This window comes from Triticum urartu, chromosome 7A (assembly GCF_056163025.1).
Source record: "Triticum urartu cultivar PI428250 chromosome 7A, HENAU_Tu73, whole genome shotgun sequence".
Lineage (NCBI taxonomy): Eukaryota > Viridiplantae > Streptophyta > Magnoliopsida > Poales > Poaceae > Triticum > Triticum urartu.
Window position 1 is genome coordinate 642,170,654 of NC_141879.1, and position 19,432 is coordinate 642,190,085.

The following is a 19,432-nucleotide window of genomic DNA, read 5'->3' on the forward strand; positions in this document are numbered from 1 at the left end:
TGTCCAGTTCGAGGGTCACGTTCTTGCTCCGCCGGCTCCGCTGGAGGAGGAAGAGAACCACGACGAAAAGGCGGGGAGTTCCGATCTCGACCATGACAGCAGGGACGACGGCGAGGTCGAAGGGCCAGCGGCAGTCAGCGGGAGCGACGAGGAGGAGAAGGAAGAAGAGACGTCGACCTCCGAGGATGACGAGGTGGAGGAAGAAGAGGCGTCGAGTTCAGAGGATCACGAAGGGTATCAGGAGGAGGAGGAGGAGGAGAGCGACGGCGATGTCGGCGGACACGCGGCTACGGAGAGCAGCGCCGGCGGCGGCAACACGCTGCTGCACCGCAGGGGCAGGAATTTCGTCCCCAAGGCCCTGGGGCGGCCCCTTGGGGTGCTGGCGCCGCGGTTCGCCTTCGACAGGGAGCTCGTTCGACAGGTTGCGGTTGGCGTGCTCATCGGATTCTGTGTGTTCGTGTATCTGGTTGCCTTCTTCAAAGTGATGATCTCGATTCATCTCTCCACCTGAGTTATACTCCTTGATTTGAAGATATTACCGTGACAAATGTTTGTGATGACCTAGCATAAATTCGAGTTCGTCCATCATCCGGCGTACTAGTAGCTTTGGTTCTCGGTGTGGCATGTCAGGTGTTCGACAAAATGTCACCAGACAGGATAAACAAATAGGATGGGCATGGGATGAAACCGGGGTCAATTGGGTCGGGAGCGAAACTTGTCTGGTTTGAGAAGTTAAGGTGCAAATTGTGTTTTCTTTCACTAAAACAAATATGCACTCTATTTGAAATAATTTTAGCTATTTGTAAGTCACCTGAACATAATATTTGAGTAAGTCGATTTCGCGTGAAGGAAGCAACTGCCGGAGGGAAGGAAGGAGCAGCCGCCGGAGATGCCCTCTGGGTCTATATTAGAGCAGCGGGCGACCTCGGTGTCTCTAGAGTGGTAGGTGTTCAAGTTAAAGGGATGGCCGGGGGCAGCGTCGGCATGGCGGTGGACGGCGGTGGAGGGGAGAGGTGGGGCGGCGACATGCAAAACAAGCGGTCAGGTTCCTTCTTCAACCTCCTGCGCCCCACATTCGTTTTCTTCTTCAACCGCCCCACATACCATCTGCCGAACCGCTAGCCATCACCACGGCCGACGGCTTAAACGAATCGACTGGCCCATACTGAATTTTGACCACCAAAACGTGCACCACCTTAAACCAGATGTCATACCATTACCAGTTCACAACACACGCCCAACAAGTACAGTCGAGTCCTTATACGTACAGAGAGAGCGGCATATGCACGATGCAGAATCCTACTCACACCACACCTTCCCCTACCGCCGCCGGCGCGCGACACGCAGCGGCATCGTCGATCACCCGGAGCAGCAGAACCACCGCCCCCCGACGCCGCGCTGGCCGTCGTGCAGGACCATCCCGGCCGGATGGTTCGGCCGCACCTTCACCAGTCTCTCGGCTGCGGACAAACACACGTATGAGTACTCCAAGCGGAGCAAGCAGGCCGTCGACGGTCACAGCAAGAGATGAAGCCGATCACAGCAAGAGACGCAGGTAGAGTTTATCGGTTCTTGCCTAGCTCGTAGAAGAGCTCGCCGACGTTCTGCGCCGTCTTGGCCGACGTCTCCAGGAAGAAGAGGCCGTTCCGCTCCGCGTACTCCAGCGCCTCCTGCCCGCATTCATTCAGAGAAAACACAGAGACCGTGATGTGTTTGACTGACAGATGAAGCACCGGGGTTCTGAATTTTTTTTTGTCTGCAAATATGTCGTAAGTATGTACTATATACCTGTGTGCCAACCTTCCTCTTTTTTTCCAGATCGACCTTGTTGCCCACTAACGCCATCACCAGATGTGGGTTCCCTGTTTGGATCAATGTGCAGAAAAACCTAAGCACTGACACGCATTTTGAGTAGTTCCAGCGACGAGATGGAAGCACAGAGACGTGTTCAGTTATACCATACCTTGTCTCTGAAGCTCGTCCACCCACCTCTTTGCCCGGATGTACGAATCCTGACACCCACGCAGCGAAAAAATCGAACAGATTAACGGTCGAACACCAAGCAGGGCAGAGCAATTAGTTTCAGTTTCCATCATCAGACAAGACGCGATCGACTCATTCAGCACGGATTCAGAGAAGGTCGCTACTAAACGAGGTTTCCGAGGGGAAGAGAAATTTCTCTCAGTCTCACCATGCTGGTGATGTCGTAGACGACGACGGCGGCGGCGGCCCCGCGGTAGTACATGGGGGCGAGGCTGTGGTAGCGCTCCTGGCCGGCGGTGTCCCAGATGTCGAACCTGACGGTGGCGTCCTCGCCGCCGCCGCTGACGGGCAGCGCCTGCGAGAAGAAGGCCGCGCCGATGGTGGACTCCTGGCACTCGTAGTAGAGCCCCTTGGCGAACCGGACGACGATGCTCGTCTTCCCGGCGCCCAGGTCCCCCAGCAGCACCTGCACACGCACGCGCGCACGCACGCCGCAAATCGGATCACTCTCGCCATGAAAAGCAGCATGCTAGATCGATCGTTAATTACAAGCAGAAGCCATGGTAGAGATACAAGGTGGTCGGTGGTGATCGGAGAGAGGAACGAAAACTTCATGCCTGGGCGACGTACCCACCAGCTTGGCCTGGATGACGCTGCTCGGAGTCGGAGTCATCATCGATCTCGCCGGCCGGGGTCGAGGTAGCGGCGATGACGGTTCGGGTTGTTCACGTGTTGACGGTGGTGAGCGGGAAGAAGCATGTGGTTTTGCACGCAAGTTGCCGTGCGTGCTCACGGCGAAGACCGGTGGTTGTGCGGGCTTGTTGTATAGCTCTGGCCTCCGGCAAAGCGAGCTGCTGGTAGGTTCAGGTTCAAGACTGTTCGGTAGAGGTCTCTGCTGCGTGCGTTCCTACTACGGGCCGGGCAAGTCTGTGTGCTGTGTGCCGGGCTAGACAAGTGCATGGGCCTTCAGTAACATTGGGCTTTCGCACTCCCTTCATTTCCGGCAATCACGCCGCACTGCCCACGGTTACCAAAACCACCATGATAAGCCCTTTGGTGAAGAAGAGTTTCATCACTCATAAGAAGAAAAAATTGTTTTGGATAGTCTAGATTATTAGCCCCCAAGTGATCCGTTATCTCTTCGTTGATCAGAGCCCATACACACCGTCCCGTCGTGCAATTCAATAATGTCTACAACTTTAGTTCAAGTTACGGCTTCGAGGCCACAGTGGCGGCAATGGCTAGGGCCGTCTGATGATTATCATCAAGATAAGTGTAGATGGCATTGTAGCATGCACTGTCGCTAGCCGGTGTACTGACCGTGGTATGTCGAGATGTGGCAGGCAAATTCTTTGGGCTTGATTTCTCCTGTAAACAAAGTGATGGCGGCTATTAGAAAAACGTTGGAGCAATGGCTCCTCCCGAGGGTGGATCCTATTCCCCAAGTAATATGGGGAGTACAAGGCAAACGCGACCCTCCTGGCGCAAGCGCCCCGATATATGGGCGGGCCCATTTTTAATTTCGTGAACTTCTTTCAAATATGTGATCATTTTTCGAAATTTGAGAACATTTTCCAATTCGTGAACATTTTGGAAACCTGGGACATTATTCAAATTTGTGAACATTTTTGAATTAAAAGAATAAAACCAAATTCGACAATTTTTTTTAAACCTATTCGAGATTTAAACCTAGTTTGAAAAAATTTCGAGATCTGACCCTTTTGCTACCGCCAGGGACCATGGCGGTAGGGTATAACAGCCTACCGCCAAGGTCCCTGGTAGTAGGGTTGCATGCCCTGCCGCCAAAAACCTCCTAAGTATTGAACACAGTGCGTGCTCGTGCCTACCGCCAAGCACCTTGGCGGTAGGGTTGTGCAGGCTACCGCCAGCCCGGTTGGCGGTAGCGATGTTTCCTACCGCCAAAGTCTAGGCTGCTAGACCCTACCGCCATGGATTCTGGCGATAGCAAAAGGGTTAGATCTCAAAAAAAATTCAAACCAAGGTCAAATCTCAAATAGGTTTCAGAAAAGGGTCAAAACACGTAAATTTGCCACGGGCCGTGGCAAGTCTGTGTACTGTGTGCCGGGCCGGACAATTGCATGGGCCCTTAATGACATTGGGCTTTGGCACTCCCCTCATTTCCGGCAATCACGCGCACATGGCCCATGGTTACCAGGGCAACTAGTTAACGAGCGCTTCTTCGGGAGCCTCACAACGATCAGCGTCATTTGGCGCGCTCTCAGCCATTCGTCACGTGTCGCGTTTTAGGCGCTCTCTCCAATTTTTTTTAATTTTTCCGCGAGCATTTTCGGCTTCTTGAATGGATTTTTTCGGTTTTTTCCGACGTTTTGATTTTTCCCCGGTCTTTCTTAGCTTTTTCGATAAAAAAATTCACGGAAAAACGTGTTTTTTCCTTTTGCGAGAGTCATGGTTTTGCTTTCACGAGAGTCACGGCCGTCCCTCTTGGAAACGAAAAAAATGTGTTTTTTTGTTTTTCTTTTTCTTTCGCGAGTGTCACGGTTTAGCTTCCACGAGAGGCACGGTTGTGCTTTAGCGAGAGTCACGGCCATGCCTCTCGGAAACGGAAAAAAAAAGTCGTTTTTAGTTTTTTTTCCTTTCACGAGAGTACAGTTTTGCTTCCGCGAGAAGCACGGTTGTGCTTTCGCGAGAGTCACGGTCGTGCCTCTCGGAAACGGAAAAAACGTGTTTTCTGTGTTTTTTTCTTTCGCGAGAGTCACGGTTTTGCTTCCACGAGAGTCACTGCCATGCCTCTCGGAAACGAAAAAAACACATTTTATGTTTATTTTTTCTTTCGCGAGAGTCACGTTTTTGCTTCCGCAACAATCACGGTCGTGCCTCCTCGGAAACGAAAAAAAGGGTTTTCTCTTTTTTTTTCCATCCGCGAGAGTAACGGTTTTGCTTCCACGAGAGGCACGGTTGTGATTTCGTGAGAGGCACTGGCGTGCCTCTTTCGGAAAGGGAAAAAACCTGTGCTTCCGGTTTGATTTTTTCGTCCGTTTTTTAATAAAAAAAGTTCGTCAAAACCTATCAACATGGGATTAGTTTTGAAGATCTCGACACGAGGAATCCAATGGTGAAAAGCGGTTCGAGATTTGGACGCACGGTTTAAGAGATAAAACGTTTTGAATAAACGGATCTACGAAAAAAGGGAAAACTCACAAGTTGCGACAAGTGGCGCACATGCAGCGGCATTGTCGATCGCTTGTGCGCCACTTGTCGCGACCCGGGGAGGTTGGAGTGATCTTTGCAATGAATACTCTTTAACTAGTGATTTTGATGATAAACCCTTTGGCGAAGAAGAGTTCCATCAATCATAAGAGAGAGAAAAACATTGCTTTGGATAGTCTAGATGATTAGCCCCCAAGTGATCCGTGATCTCTTCGTTGATCAGAGCCCATACACACCGACCCATCGTGCAATTCAATAATGTCTACAACTCTAGTTAAAGTTATGACAATTTTATCTCTGCTTATGAGTGCCTACATTATATGAAAACAAGGAAATTGAAAGGAAACAGATTTTGTGCTTTAAAACTTGATATGATGAAGGCCTACGACAGACTTGAGTGGCCATATTTGAAGGCAGTAATGCTGAAACTAGGTTTCAGTCCTCGGTTCACCGAAACTATCATGAGGTTTGTGACCTCTGTATCTTTTCAGTCATGTTTAATGGAGGCAAGTTAGAGGAATTCAAGCCAACCCGGGGCTTACGGTAGGGTGACCCCAATTCGCCCTATCTTTTTCTGTTGGCGGCAGAAGGCCTCTCGTCTTTGCTGAAATATTCGGTCCCAGGGGAGAGTATCCATGGCATTCAGGTAGCTCCAGATGCTCCACGTGTTAATCACCTCCTTTTTGCTGATGACAGTTTGCTCTTTTTCGACGCTACACCCGAGATGGCATCACGGGTCAATGTATTGCTTCAGAGATATTGCAATGTGTCGGGACAACGTATTAATAAAGACAAGTCGTCAATCTTCTTCAGCAAGGGGTGTTCTGAGGACTTGAGGAAAGAAGTTATGCAAGTCTTGGATGTAAAAAATGAACAACTATCAGAGAAGTACTTAGGGCTCCCTTCGGATGTTGGAACAGCAAAAGATGGATCCTTCAAGTACCTAAAGGACAGGATTTGGAAACATGTCCAAGGGTGGATGGAAAAGGCCCTTTCGGTGGGTGGCAAAGAAGTTCTTATAAAATCCATGGCGCAAGAGATACCTACATATTCAGTGGCGTGCTTCAAGCTACCGAGGGTTCTGTGTCAACATATTAACGGCTTGCTTCGGAAGTTCTGGTGGGGATCTAAGAAGGGAGAAAGGAGAACTGCATGGGTCTCATGGGAAGTCATGACGCAACCAAAATTTATGGGAGGCATGGGCTTTCGTGACATCGAGCTTTTTAACTTAGCCTTGCTTGCTCGTCAAGTCTGGCGCCTACTGCAAGATCCTGATTCGCTAAGTGCACGCATATTGAAGGCAATTTATTACCCTACTTGTACCGTTCTGGAAGCCGAGCTGGGAAGCAATCCATCTCAAGTCTGGCGCTCTATACATGAAGGGTGTGACACCCTTAAATTGGGAATCATCAAAAGGATAGGGACGGGAAGCGAGACGAGTATATGGCATGACAACTGGAACTGCGAGATCATAAACTACGGCTGGTGTGCCCAAAGACCCCAAACCCGCCGCAACTAGTGTCAGAGTTGCTTGACAACACTACTGCGGGCTGGAATATTCATGTTCTGGATGAGCACTTTTATGCAATGGACAAGGAAGCGATACTGAATATCCCCTTGAGTACACGAGTTCAAGCCGATTTCTGGGCATGGCACTATGACAGAAGAGGCACTTTTTCAGTACAGTCTGCATACCGTTACTGGCGACTACAAAGCAACAGAGAACGGACTGGTTGGAGCATGTTCCGGGGCACTCAGATTCTGATGCAGATAAGAAGTCTTGGGGCAAACTCTGGAATTTGAGCATTCCATCCAAAATCAAAAATTTTGCTTGGCGGCTAGCCAAGACATCGATACCAACCGGTGAGGTTAGGAATCACAGGAAGATGACAGATTCGCCGGCTTGCTGATACATCTCCGTCGTATCTAATTTTCCAAACACTTTTGCCTTTGTTTTGGACTCTAACTTGTATGATTTAAATGGAACTAACTCGGACTGACGCTGTTTTCAGCAGAACTGCCATGATGTTGTTTTATGTGCAGAAAACAAAAATTCTCGGAATGACCTGAAACTCCACGGAATATCTTACAATAAATAATAAAAAAATGTTGGGGAATGTAGTAATTTCAAAAAAATTCCTACGCACACGCAAGATCATGGTGATGCATAGCAACGAGAGGGGAGAGTGTGATCTACGTACCCTTGTAGATCGACAACGGAAGCGTTTGGTTGATGTAGTCGTACGTCTCCACGGCCCGACCGATCAAGCACCGAAACTACGGCACCTCCGAGTTCTAGCACACGTTCAGCTCGATGACGATCCCCGGACTCCGATCCAGCAAAGTGTCGGGGAAGAGTTCCGTCAGCACGACGGCGTGGTGACGATCTTGATGCACTACCGTCGCAGGGCTTCGCCTAAGCACCGCTACAATATTATCGAGGACTATGGTGGAAGGGGGCACCGCACACGGCTAAGAATATGATCACGTGGATCAACTTGTGTGTCTAGGGGTGCCCCTGCCCCCGTATATAAAGGAGCAAGGGGAGGAGGCCGGCCGGCCCTATAGGCACGCCAAGGAGGAGTCCTCCTCCTAGTAGGAGTAGGACTCCTACTAGGAGGGGGAAGGAAGTGGGGAGGGAGAGGGAAAGGGGGGCGCCGCCCCCCCCCCCTCTCCTAGTCCAATTCGGACCAGGGGGGAGGAGGCGTGCGGCCCACCTTTGGCTGCCCCTCTCTCTTTCCACTAAGGCCCATATGGCCCATTACTTCTCCCGGGGGGGTTCCGGTAACCCTCCGGCTCTCCGGTTTTCTTCGAAATCACCCGGAACACTTCCGGTGTCCGAATATAGCCGTCCAATATATCAATCTTTATGTCTCGACCATTTCGAGACTCCTCGTCATGTCCGTGATCACATCCGGGACTCCGGAATAACTTCGGTACATCAAAACTCATAAACTCATAATAAAACTGTCATCGAAACCTTAAGCGTGCGGACCCTACGGGTTCGAGAACAATGTAGACATGACCGAGACACGTCTCCGGTCAATAACCAATAGCGGAACCTGGATGCTCATATTGGCTCCTACATATTATACAAAGATCTTTATTGGTCAGACCGCATAACAACATACGTTGTTCCCTTTGTCATCGGTATGTTACTTGCCCGAGATTCGATCGTCGGTATCTCAATACCTAGTTCAATCTCGTTACCGGCAAGTCTCTTTACTCGTTCCGTAATACATCATCTCGCAACTAACTCATTAGTTGCAATGCTTGCAAGGCTTATGTGATGTGCATTACCGAGAGGGCCCAAAGATACCTCTCCGACAATCGGAGTGACAAATCCTAATCTCGAAATACGCCAACCCAACATGCACCTTTGGAGACACCTATAGAGCACCTTTATAATCACCCATTTACATTGTGACGTTTGGTAGCACACAAAGTGTTCCTCCGGCAAACGGGAGTTGCATAATCTCATAGTCATAGGAACATGTATAAGTCATGAAGAAAGCAATAGCAACATACTAAACGATCGGGTGCTAAGCTAATGGAATGGGTCATGTCAATCAGATCATTCACCTAATGATGTGATCCCGTTAATCAAATAACAACTCTTTGTTCATGGTTAGGAAACATAACCATCTTTGATTAACGAGCTAGTCAAGTAGAGGCATACTAGTGACACTCTGTTTGTCTATGTATTCACACATGTATTATGTTTCCGGTTAATACAATTCTAGCATGAATAATAAACATTTATCATGATATAAGGAAATAAATAATAACTTTATTATTGCCTCTAGGGCATATTTTCTTCAGTCTCCCACTTGCACTAGAGTCAATAATCTAGATTATGATTCTAACACCCATGGAGCTTTGGTGTTGATCATGTTTTGCTTGTGGAAGAGGCTTAGTCAACGGGTCTGCAACATTCAGATCCGTATGTATCTTGCAAATCTCTATGTCTCCCACCTAGACTAGATCCCGGATGGAATTGAAGCGTCTCTTGATGTGCTTGGTTCTCTTGTGAAATCTGGATTCCTTTGCCAAGGCAATTGCACTAGTATTGTCACAAAAGATTTTCATTGGACCCGATGCACTAGGTATGACACCTAGATCGGATATGAACTCCTTCATCCAGACTCCTTCATTTGCTGCTTCTGAAGCAGCTATGTACTCCGCTTCACATGTAGATCCCGCTGCAACGCTTTGTTTAGAACTGCACCAACTGACAGCTCCACCGTTTAATGTAAACATGCATCCGGTTTGCGATTTAGAATCGTCCGGATCAGTGTCAAAGCTTGCATCAACGTAACCTTTTACGATGAGCTCTTTGTCACCTCCATATATGAGAAACATATCCTTAGTCCTTTTCAGGTATTTCAGGATGTTCTTGACCGCTGCCCAGTGATCCACTCCTGGATCACTATGGTACCTCCCTGCTAGACTTATAGCAAGGCACACATCAGGTCTGGTACACAACATTGCATACATGATAGAGCCTATGGCTGAAGCATAGGGAACATCTTTCATTTTCTCTCTATCTTCTGCAGTGGTCGGGCATTGAGTCTTACTCAACTTCACACCTTGTAACACAGGCAAGAACCCTTTCTTTGCTTGATCCATTTTGAACTTTTTCAAAACTGTCAAGGTACGTGCTTTGTGAAAGTCCAATTAAGCGTTTTGATCTATCTCTATAGATCTTAATGCCTAATATGTAAGCATCTTCACCGAGGTCTTTCATTGAAAAACTCTTATTCAAGTATCCCTTTATGCTATCCAGAAATTCTATATCATTTCCAATTAGTAATATGTCATCCACATATAATATCAGAAATGCTACAGAGCTCCCACTCACTTTCTTGTAAATACAGGCTTCTCCAAAAGTCTGTATAAAACCAAATGCTTTGATCACACTATCAAAGCGTTTATTCCAACTCCGAGAGGCTTGCACCAGTCCATAAATGGATCGCTGGAGCTTGCACACTTTGTTAGCTCCCTTTGGATCGACAAAACCTTCTGGTTGCATCATATACAACTCTTCTTCCAGAAATCCATTCAGGAATGCAGTTTTGACATTCATCTGCCAAATTTCATAATCATAAAATGCGGCAATTGCTAACATGATTCGGACAGACTTAAGCATCGCTACGGGTGAGAAGGTCTCATCGTAGTCAATCCCTTGAACTTGCCGAAAACCTTTTGCGACAAGTCGAGCTTTGTAGACAGTAATATTACCGTCAGCGTCAGTCTTCTTCTTGAAGATCCATTTATTCTCAATTGCTTGCCGATCATCGGGCAAGTCAACCAAAGTCCATACTTTGTTCTCATACATGGATCCCATCTCAGATTTCATGGCTTCAAGCCATTTTGCGGAATCTGGGCTCACCATCGCTTCTTCATAGTTCGTAGGTTCATCATGATCTAGTAGCATGACTTCCAGAACAGGATTACCGTACCACTCTGGTGCATCGGCGGCACCAGGTGTATTCATGTGTATTCATGTGAATACCCAAGATTTGGCCTAAAAATATATGTTTTATTTAGCAGCCCGCAAGCCACAAGCCCACAGCGGCACAGCCCATCGGGCGGAAGCTACCGCGCGTGCGCAGTCGTTCCCCAGCCCCCGACTCGTTCAACCCGAATTGACCGTTCCCGAAGCCCCCACTCGGCCGTTCCTCAAGCACCCAACCTAACCTAGCGCCTGCTACTGCAGCGGCGGCGGCGGCCAGTACCAACCGCAGGCAGCAGCGCGACAAGCGGAGCCGCTGAACGGGCGACCTGCGGACCAGGTTATATTCTCCTCTTCTCCTAGTCAGTGTTGCTCCTAGTTCTAGTGTTTCAAAATTCAGATTCAGTCAGCTCATGAGTAGGTTCTGCTTTTCTTTTTTTCCTTGAATCGAGTAGTTTCTGCTCTTGAACTGAACTAATGAGTCGAGGATGGGAGCAGCTGGATGGGAGATGTTTTCTAGTGCATACATGTTCCCAGTTACTGTTTCGTTACTACACAACTATTCTGAATCATATTTCACATGGTGTATCATTAATACAGTCAGCGTGACTGCCGGTTTAAAATGCAAATAACTTTACTAAGCTAGTAAGCTGGCTCTGGGATAAATTTTGTCTAAAGTGTCTTTGTTGTATTTCCATAGCATGAATTTAATGTTTTTATAGCCTGCAGCTATTCTTTAGCAGCTATCATTTAACACTCGAGTTACAGAAAAAACAAATATACAGGTAAATCGAGCAGTTATTCCTCTACGAAAAATAAGACTGACAACAGAAATATACAATACATAGTTCTTACTTGCATATTTGTAGTTTGGTGGAACAACCAGGTTGCTATTTGCTAGTACATGTATGCACTAGAACGACCAGGTTGCTATTTGCTAGTACATGTATGCACCTGAACCAATTTGCTAGAATGACCAACTTAGTAGATTACTAGATTGCTGATCTATTTTTTCTGATCTTGTATCACAGATGAAGAAGAAGGGTGTTAGCATTGTTGCATTGTGGGAAAGAGCTTCCAAGGCAAATAAAAGAACTTCGACATCTACACCAAATCCTCCTGATGTTGAAGTTGAGAGCAGTATCATTCCTCCTACTATTGAGAGCAATCTGCAACTGGCACTTGTGCAAGATCATGAACCTGATGATGGATACACAGAACCTAAGAGTGCAGCTGGCTCCCCAACCCCAATTGTAGAAGATGATGAAGCAAATGATGAAGTTCAGTTTGAAGTAGATTTGGAAGCACTTGAGTCTGATCCTGGGAAACGGATCCCCATCTCTAGGTACAATGTCAATGACCAGGATAAAGTTAGAAGGAGATACATCGAGTTGGGGGCATGTCAACCAAAGAAACATAATTTTGAGTATAGAGATATAAGTGGATTACAGCGTCGCTTTTCTCCTTCTTGGTTTAAGGATTACAAGTGGCTTGAGTATAGTGTGGACAAACAAGCCGCTTTCTGCTTCGTTTGCTATTTGTTCAAGGATAAAACAAGATGTCCCGGTGGAGATGATTTTGTGAAGAAGGGATTTAATAACTGGAACATGAAGTTGAGATTGAAGAAACATGAAGGTGAGGTTTGTAGTGCTCATGCTGAAGCTCAAGAGAAGTATGATAGGTTCACTACACCACAAACATCAATTCGGGAGTCTATTGCTTCAAACACCTCACAATACAAGGCTTTGTATAAACAACGTTTGACATGGACACTCAAGTGTGTGAGATTTCTGTTGCGCCAAGGCTTGGCATTTAGAGGACATGATGAAAGTGAAGACTCACTAAATAAAGGAAATTTCCTTGAGCTTCTAAATTGGCTAGCAGGAAATTTTGAAGAGGTTGACAGGGTTGTTCTCAAGAATGCTCCACAGAACTGCAGGATGACTCACCATGATATACAGCAGGAGGTGATAAAATGTTGTGCACAAGAGACTACTAAACTAGTCATTGAGGAACTTGATGGTGGTCATTTTGCAATACTTGCAGATGAGTCTAGTGATGTTTATCAAAATGAACAGTTGGCTGTTTGCTTGCGTTATGTTGATAAGAAAGGAAGGGCGGTTGTAAGATTTCTTGGTCTTGCTCATGTTGAAGATACTACCTCTTTGACACTAAAAGCTGCAATTCAGAAAATGCTTATGGACTACAATTTGACCTTTGCAATGGTTCGTGGGCAAGGATATGATGGAGCTAGTAACATGAGAGGTAATGCTAATGGCCTGAAAAAACTGATTATGGATGAGTCCCCTTCTGCCTACTATGTTCATTGTTTTGCCCATCAACTACAGTTAACTCTTGTTGCTGTTGCTAAGGAGAGTGGTGATTGTACTTGGTTCTTTCAGCAGCTTGCACACTTGTTAAATGCTCTTGGCATGTCTTGTAAAAAGATGAGAATGCTTCGGATAGCTCAGGCTGAAGAACTCATTGATGCATTGGAATTGGAAGAAGTAGAAACAGGGAGTGGGCTGAATCAGGAAATGGGTTTGGGAAGGCCATGTGATACACGTTGGAGCTCTCACTTCAAAACTGTGAACCGTGTCATCTCTATGTATGGTACACTACGACGAGTCCTTCGCAAGATTGGAGACACTAGTAGAAAAGGGGGCTTTGGTCCAGGCCGGGTAACCCCATTAGTCCCGGTTCAGTCCAGAACCGGGACCAATGGGGGCATTGGTCCCGGTTCGTGAGCCCAGGGGGCCGGCCGGGCCACGTGGGCCATTGGTCCCGGTTCATCTAGACCTTTTGGTCCCGGTTGGTGGGATGAACCGGGACCAATGGGCCTCGCTCCTGGCCCACAACCATTGGTCCCGGTTCGTGCCACAAACCGGGACTAAAGATTAGACCTTTAGTCCCGGTTTGAGGCACGAACCGGGACTAATGGGGATGAGACCTTTAGTCCCGGTTCGTGCCACGAACCGGTACTAAAGGTCCCATTTTCAAACTATACCCCCCCCCCGGTGGATCGCCTTTTCAGTTTTAAAAAAAATAAAAGAAAATGATGGAAATGTCAAAAAAATAAAAGAAAATAAGTTTCCCATGTGATATGTGGTCTAGTTGTTCGGAAAATTTGCAAATGTGAATTTTGACTTTATTTGCAAAATCTCTCTGAAATTTGTAAAAATGGGCATAACTTTTGCATACTAACTCGGATGAAAAAGTTTTTTATATGAAAAATCATCTACTCGAAAAGTTACATCCAAATTTAACCGGGGGATCCCCGTTAAACATTTTCAAAATCCTCAAAAACCTAATAGAAAAAAGTTACGGGGCTTTTAAGATCTAGAGTGAAAAAAATCGAAAAAAATTCAAACTGTGGGCAAACTGTGGTCAAACTAATTATTCTAGAATATTAGTGTTACTAAATAATTATTTCAGTTATTTCAATTTTGGTCAAATCTGGTCAAACTGTGGTCAAACTAATTATTCAAGAAATATTAGTGTTACTAAATAATTATTGTTTTTTAAAACAATAGTTTCAAAATAAAACTATGAAATGTGTCACTTCATGCTCAAGCAAAATTCCTGAAGGTTAATAGGATTGACATCTTAGTATTGTCAGGAAAACAACAAGTGCAGACTTGGAACGAGGGAGAATAGAACCCGGAAGTTAAGCGTGCTCAGGCTGGGGGAGTGGGAGGATGGGTGACCGTTCGGGAAGTTAGATGATTTGGAATGATGAGGGGTGATTAGAGGATAAATTGAGAAGTGATGAGGGGTGGTGGTTACAGACTAGAGGTTAAAATAATTTAGAAATTTGAAAATAAAAAAAATTCAAAAAAAATTTCAAAAAAAATCATAAAATTTCCTTTAGTCCCGGTTGGTGTTACCAACCGGGACTAAAGGTGGAGCTCCACGTGGCCGCGCCCTTTAGTCCCGGTTCTGGATTGAACCGGGACTAAAGGGAGAGGCATTAGTACCGACATTTTAGTCCCGGTTTCAGAACCGGGACTAAAGGCCCTTTTTCTACTAGTGAGATGAGTACCATGGTGCGGAGGCACAAGCAGCTCTATCCATAGAGAAAATATTTCGATCATTTGAGTTTGTTTTCATGGCACACTTGATGCAAGAAATATTTGGATACACAGATGAGTTGTGTAGAGCTTTGCAAAAGCAAGACGAAGATATTGTTCATGCTATTGAGCTTGTTGGTGACACAAAGTATTACTTGGAAGCTTTGAGAACCGATGCTGGATGGGATGATTTTCTCACAAAGGTCACATCTTTTTGTACAAAGCATAAGATCAAAGTTGTTGATATTGAGGGTCCTTACTTTCCCGTTGGTCGGCCTAGAAGAGGTTTATGTAATGGTGTGAACAATTACCACCGCTTCAAGGTTGATATGTTTGTGGGTGTCATTGATAGGCAAATCAGTGAGCTGAATGGCAGATTCGATGAGGTAAACACGGAACTACTTTCTTGCATGGCAGCTTTCTGTCCACTTCATTTATTTGCTGCTTATGACCAAGAGAAGTTGGTTAGGCTTGCTACAAAGTTTTATGCTTCTGATTTTACAAGTGATGAATTGGCAAGACTTCCATGGCAACTAAACATGTATGTTACTAATGTGCGTAGAGATGAAAGGTTTCAAAATCTGAAAAATCTGTGTCAGCTTTCAGTTATGCTTGTTGAGACAAACAAGCATGAACAATATCATATTGTTTACAAGCTTCTTAAGTTGGTATTGATTCTGCCAGTAGCTACTTCTAGTGTTGAAAGGGTATTCTCTTCAATGAGCTATGTGAAGAATAAGCTAAGGAACAAAATGGGTGATGAATATTTGAACAATTGCTTGGTTACATTTGTTGAGAGAGAATTTTTCGATCAAGTGAAGGATGAAGATGTCATCAATCTCTTCCAAAAAGGCGACCGCAAAGTTATATTGTAAGAAGGATATCATCACTTTATCAATCAAAAGGTTCTTATGTATTCATGTCGTTATGGTCTGATACATTGAAATATTACTATTGCAGTTATGCTAGTGTTGTTTTGTTCATATATTGCTAGTGTTGTGTTGTTTGGTTCATATACTACATTTAGAGCCAAAAAAATTTGGATGAATACCCAGCCTTCATTTCCTGGCGCCGCCACTGCTCTGGTGCGGATCTCACTCTGGTTGATCTACGAGGTTCAGTAGTATCTTGTTCTGAAGTTTCATGATTATCATCATTAGCTTCCTCACTAACTGGTGTAGGTGTCACTGAAACAGTTTTCTGTGATGCACTACTTTTCAATAAGGGAGCAGGTACAGTTACCTCGTCAAGTTCTACTTTCCTCCCACTCACTTCTTTCGAGAGAAACTCCTTCTCTAGAAAGTTTCCGAATTTAGCAACAAAAGTCTTGCCTTCGAATCTGTGATAGAAGGTGTATCCAATAGTTTCCTTTGGATATCCTATGAAGACACATTTCTCCGATTTGGGTTCGAGCTTATCAGGTTGAAGTTTTTTCACATAAGCATCGCAGCCCCAAACTTTCAGAAACGACAACTTTGGTTTCTTTCTAAACCACAGTTCATAAGGCGTCATCTCAACGGATTTTGATGGTGCCCTATTTAACGTGAATGCGCCGTCTCTAGAGCGTATCCCCAAAACGATAGCGGTAAATCAGTAAGAGACATCATAGATCGCACCATATCTAGTAAAGTACGATTACGACGTTCGGACACACCATTACGCTGTGGTGTTCCGGGTGGCGTGGGTTACGAAACTATTCCGCATTGTTTCAAATGTACACCAAACTCATAACTCAAATATTCTCCTCCACGATCATATCGTAGAAACTTTATTTTCTTGTTACGATGATTTTCAACTTCACTCTGAAATTCTTTAAACTTTTCAAACGTTTCAAACTTATGTTTCATTAAGTAGATATACCCATATCTGCTTAAGTCATCTGTGAAGGTGAGAAAATAACGATATCCGTCGCGAGCCTCAATATTCATCGGACCACATACATCTGTATGTATGATTTCCAACAAATCTGTTGCTCTCTCCATAGTACCGGAGAACGGAGTTTTAGTCATCTTGCCCATGAGGCATGGTTCGCAAGTACCAAGTGATTCATAATCAAGTGGTTCCAAAAGTCCATCAGTATGGAGTTTCTTCATGCGCTTTACACCGATATGACCTAAACGGCAGTGCCACAAATAAGTTGCACTATCATTATCAACTCTGCATCTTTTGGCTTCAACACTATGAATATGTGTGTCACTACTATCGAGATTCAACAAAAATAGACCACTCTTTAAGGGTGCATGACCATAAAAGATATTACTCATATAAATAGAACAACCATTATTCTCAGATTTAAATGAATAACCGTCTCGCATCAAACAAGATCCAGATATAATGTTCATGCTTAACGCTGGCACCAAATAATAATTATTTAGGTCTAATATTAATCCCGAAGATAGATGTAGAGGTAGCGTGCCGATTGCGATCACATCGACTTTGGAACCGTTTTTTCCACGCGCATCGTCACCTCGTCCTTAGCCAATCTTCGCTTAATCCGTAGTCCCTATTTCGAGTTGCAAATATTAGCAACAGAACCAGTATCAAATACCCAGGTGCTACTGTGAGCATTAGTAAGGTACACATCAATAACATGTATATCACATATACCTTTGTTCACCTTGCCATCCTTCTTATCCGCCAAATACTTGGGGCAGTTCCGCTTCCAGTGACCAGTCTGCTTGCAGTAGAAGCACTCAGTTTCAGGCTTAGGTCCAAGTTTGGGTTTCTTCTCTTGAGTAGCAACTTGCTTGCCGTTCTTTTTGAAGTTCCCTTTCTTCTTCCCTTTGCCCTTTTTCTTGAAACTACTGGTCTTGTTGACCATCAACACTTGATGCTCCTTTTTGATTTCTACCTCCGCAGCTTTCAGCATTGCGAAGAGCTCGGGAATAGTCTTATTCATCCCTTGCATATTATAGTTCATCACGAAGCTCTTGTAGCTTGGTGGCAGTGATTGGAGAATTCTGTCAATGACGCAATCATCTGGAAGATTAACTCCCAATTGAATCAAGTGATTATTATACCCAGACATTTTGAGTATATGCTCATTGACAGAACTGTTCTCCTCCATCTTGCAGCTATAGAACTTATTGGAGACTTCATATCTCTCAATCCGGGCATTTGCTTGAAATATTAACTTCAACTCCTGGAACATCTCATATGCTCCATGATGTTCAAAACGTCGTTGAATTCCCGATTCTAAGCCGTAAAGCATGGCACACTGAACTATCGAGTAGTCATCAGCTTTGCTCTGCCAAACGTTCATAACATCTGGTGTTGCTCCAGCAGCAGGCCTGGCACCCAGCGGTGTTTCCAGGACGTAATTCTTCTGTGCAGCAATGAGGATAATCCTCAAGTTACGGACCCAGTCCGTGTAATTGCTACCATCATCTTTCAACTTTGCTTTCTCAAGGAACGCATTAAAATTCAACGGAACAACAGCACGAGCCATCTATCTACAATCAAGCATAAACAAGCAAGATACTATCAGGTACTAAGTTTCATGATAAATTTAGGTTCAATTAATTTACTTAAAGAACTCCCACTTAGATAGACATCCCTCTAATCCTCTAAGTGATTACGTGATCCAAATCAACTAAACCATGTCCGATCATCACGTGAGATGGAGTAGTTTCATTGGTGAACATCACTATGTTGATCATATCTACTATATGATTCACGCTCGACCTTTCGGTCTCCGTGTTCCGAGGCCATATCTGTATATGATTGGCTCGTCAAGTATAACCTGAGTATTCCGCGTGTGCAACTGTTTTGCACCCGTTGTATTTGAACGTAGAGCCTATCACACCCGATCATCACGTGGTGTCTCAGCACGAAGAACTTTCGCAACGGTGCATACTCAGGGAGAACACTTCTTGATAATTAGTGAGAGATCATCTTATAATGCTACCGTCAATCAAAGCAAGATAAGATGCATAAAAGATAAACATCACATGCAATCAATATAAGTGATATGATATGGCCATCATCATATTGTGCTTGTGATCTCCATCTTCAAAGCACCGTCGTGATCACCATCGTCACCGGCGCGACACCTTGATCTCCATCGTAGCATCGTTGTCGTCTCGCCAATCTTATGCTTCCACGACTATCGCTACCGCTTAGTGATAAAGTAAAGCATTACAGCGCGATTGCATTGCATACAATAAAGCGACAACCATATGGCTCCTGCCAGTTGCCGATAACTCGGTTACAAAACATGATCATCTCATACAATAAAATTTAGCATCATGTCTTGACCATATCACATCACAATATGCCCTGCAAAAACAAGTTAGACGTCCTCTACTTTGTTGTTGCAAGTTTTACGTGGCTGCTACGGGCTTAAGCAAGAACCAATCTTACCTACGCATCAAAACCACAACGATAGTTTGTCAAGTTGGTGTTGTTTTAACCTTCGCAAGGACCGGGCATAGCCACACTCGGTTCAACTAAAGTTGGAGAAACTGTCACCCGCAAGCCACCTATGTGCAAAGCACATCGGGAGAACCGGTCTCGCGTAAGCGTACGCGTAATGTCGGTCCGGGCCGCTTCGTCCAACAATACCGCCGAATCAAAGTATGACATGCTGGTAAGCAGTATGACTTATATCGCCCACAACTCACTTGTGTTCTACTCGTGCATATAACATCAACATATAAAACCTAGACTCGGATGCCACTGTTGGGGAACGTAGTAATTTCAAAAAAATTCCTACGCACACGCAAGATCATGGTGA

The 19,432-nt window shown here is 45.2% G+C and overlaps 2 protein-coding genes across 3 annotated transcripts; one reads left to right on the forward strand and one right to left on the reverse strand.

The window, feature by feature from the left end:
• Positions 1–1,187: 1,187 nt before the first annotated feature.
• On the reverse strand, positions 1,188–2,812 carry LOC125523431 (ras-related protein RHN1-like). 2 transcript variants are annotated; one of them, XM_087536275.1, is made up of 6 exons: positions 2,614–2,812; positions 2,192–2,449; positions 1,964–2,044; positions 1,789–1,862; positions 1,577–1,670; positions 1,188–1,460 (listed from the first exon to the last, which is right to left on the reverse strand). In XM_087536275.1, the coding sequence occupies exons 1-6, from the start codon at positions 2,657–2,659 to the stop codon at positions 1,360–1,362; spliced, it is 654 nt and encodes a 217-aa protein (XP_087392401.1). In that variant the 5' UTR covers positions 2,660–2,812; the 3' UTR covers positions 1,188–1,359. The 2 variants fall into 2 exon arrangements, with proteins under 2 accessions (XP_087392401.1, XP_048544423.1); XM_048688466.2 differs by having other exon boundaries at positions 1,964–2,012; positions 2,618–2,807.
• Positions 2,813–11,583: 8,771 nt separating this feature from the next.
• LOC147960971 (uncharacterized) lies at positions 11,584–15,596 on the forward strand. The gene is made up of 2 exons (XM_087535113.1): positions 11,584–13,279; positions 14,662–15,596. The coding sequence occupies exons 1-2, from the start codon at positions 11,659–11,661 to the stop codon at positions 15,570–15,572; spliced, it is 2,532 nt and encodes an 843-aa protein (XP_087391239.1). The 5' UTR covers positions 11,584–11,658; the 3' UTR covers positions 15,573–15,596.
• Positions 15,597–19,432: the final 3,836 nt, after the last annotated feature.

What these genes read in the sequence shown, in the direction of transcription:
- LOC125523431 (XM_087536275.1), bottom strand. Translation starts at nt 2,659, where the DNA reads ATGATGACTCCGACTCCGAGCAGCGTCATCCAGGCCAAGCTGGTGG. An exon ending in TCTACGACATCACCAGCATG is followed by an intron (nt 2,045 to 2,191) that starts GTGAGACTGAGA and finishes TTCGACCGTTAA; the next exon opens with TCTGTTCGATTTTTTCGCTG. An exon ending in AGAGGAAGGTTGGCACACAG is followed by an intron (nt 1,671 to 1,788) that starts GTATATAGTACA and finishes GAATGCGGGCAG; the next exon opens with GAGGCGCTGGAGTACGCGGA.
- LOC147960971 (XM_087535113.1), top strand. Translation starts at nt 11,659, where the DNA reads ATGAAGAAGAAGGGTGTTAGCATTGTTGCATTGTGGGAAAGAGCTTCC. An exon ending in TCGCAAGATTGGAGACACTA is followed by an intron (nt 13,280 to 14,661) that starts GTAGAAAAGGGG and finishes TCTACTAGTGAG; the next exon opens with ATGAGTACCATGGTGCGGAG.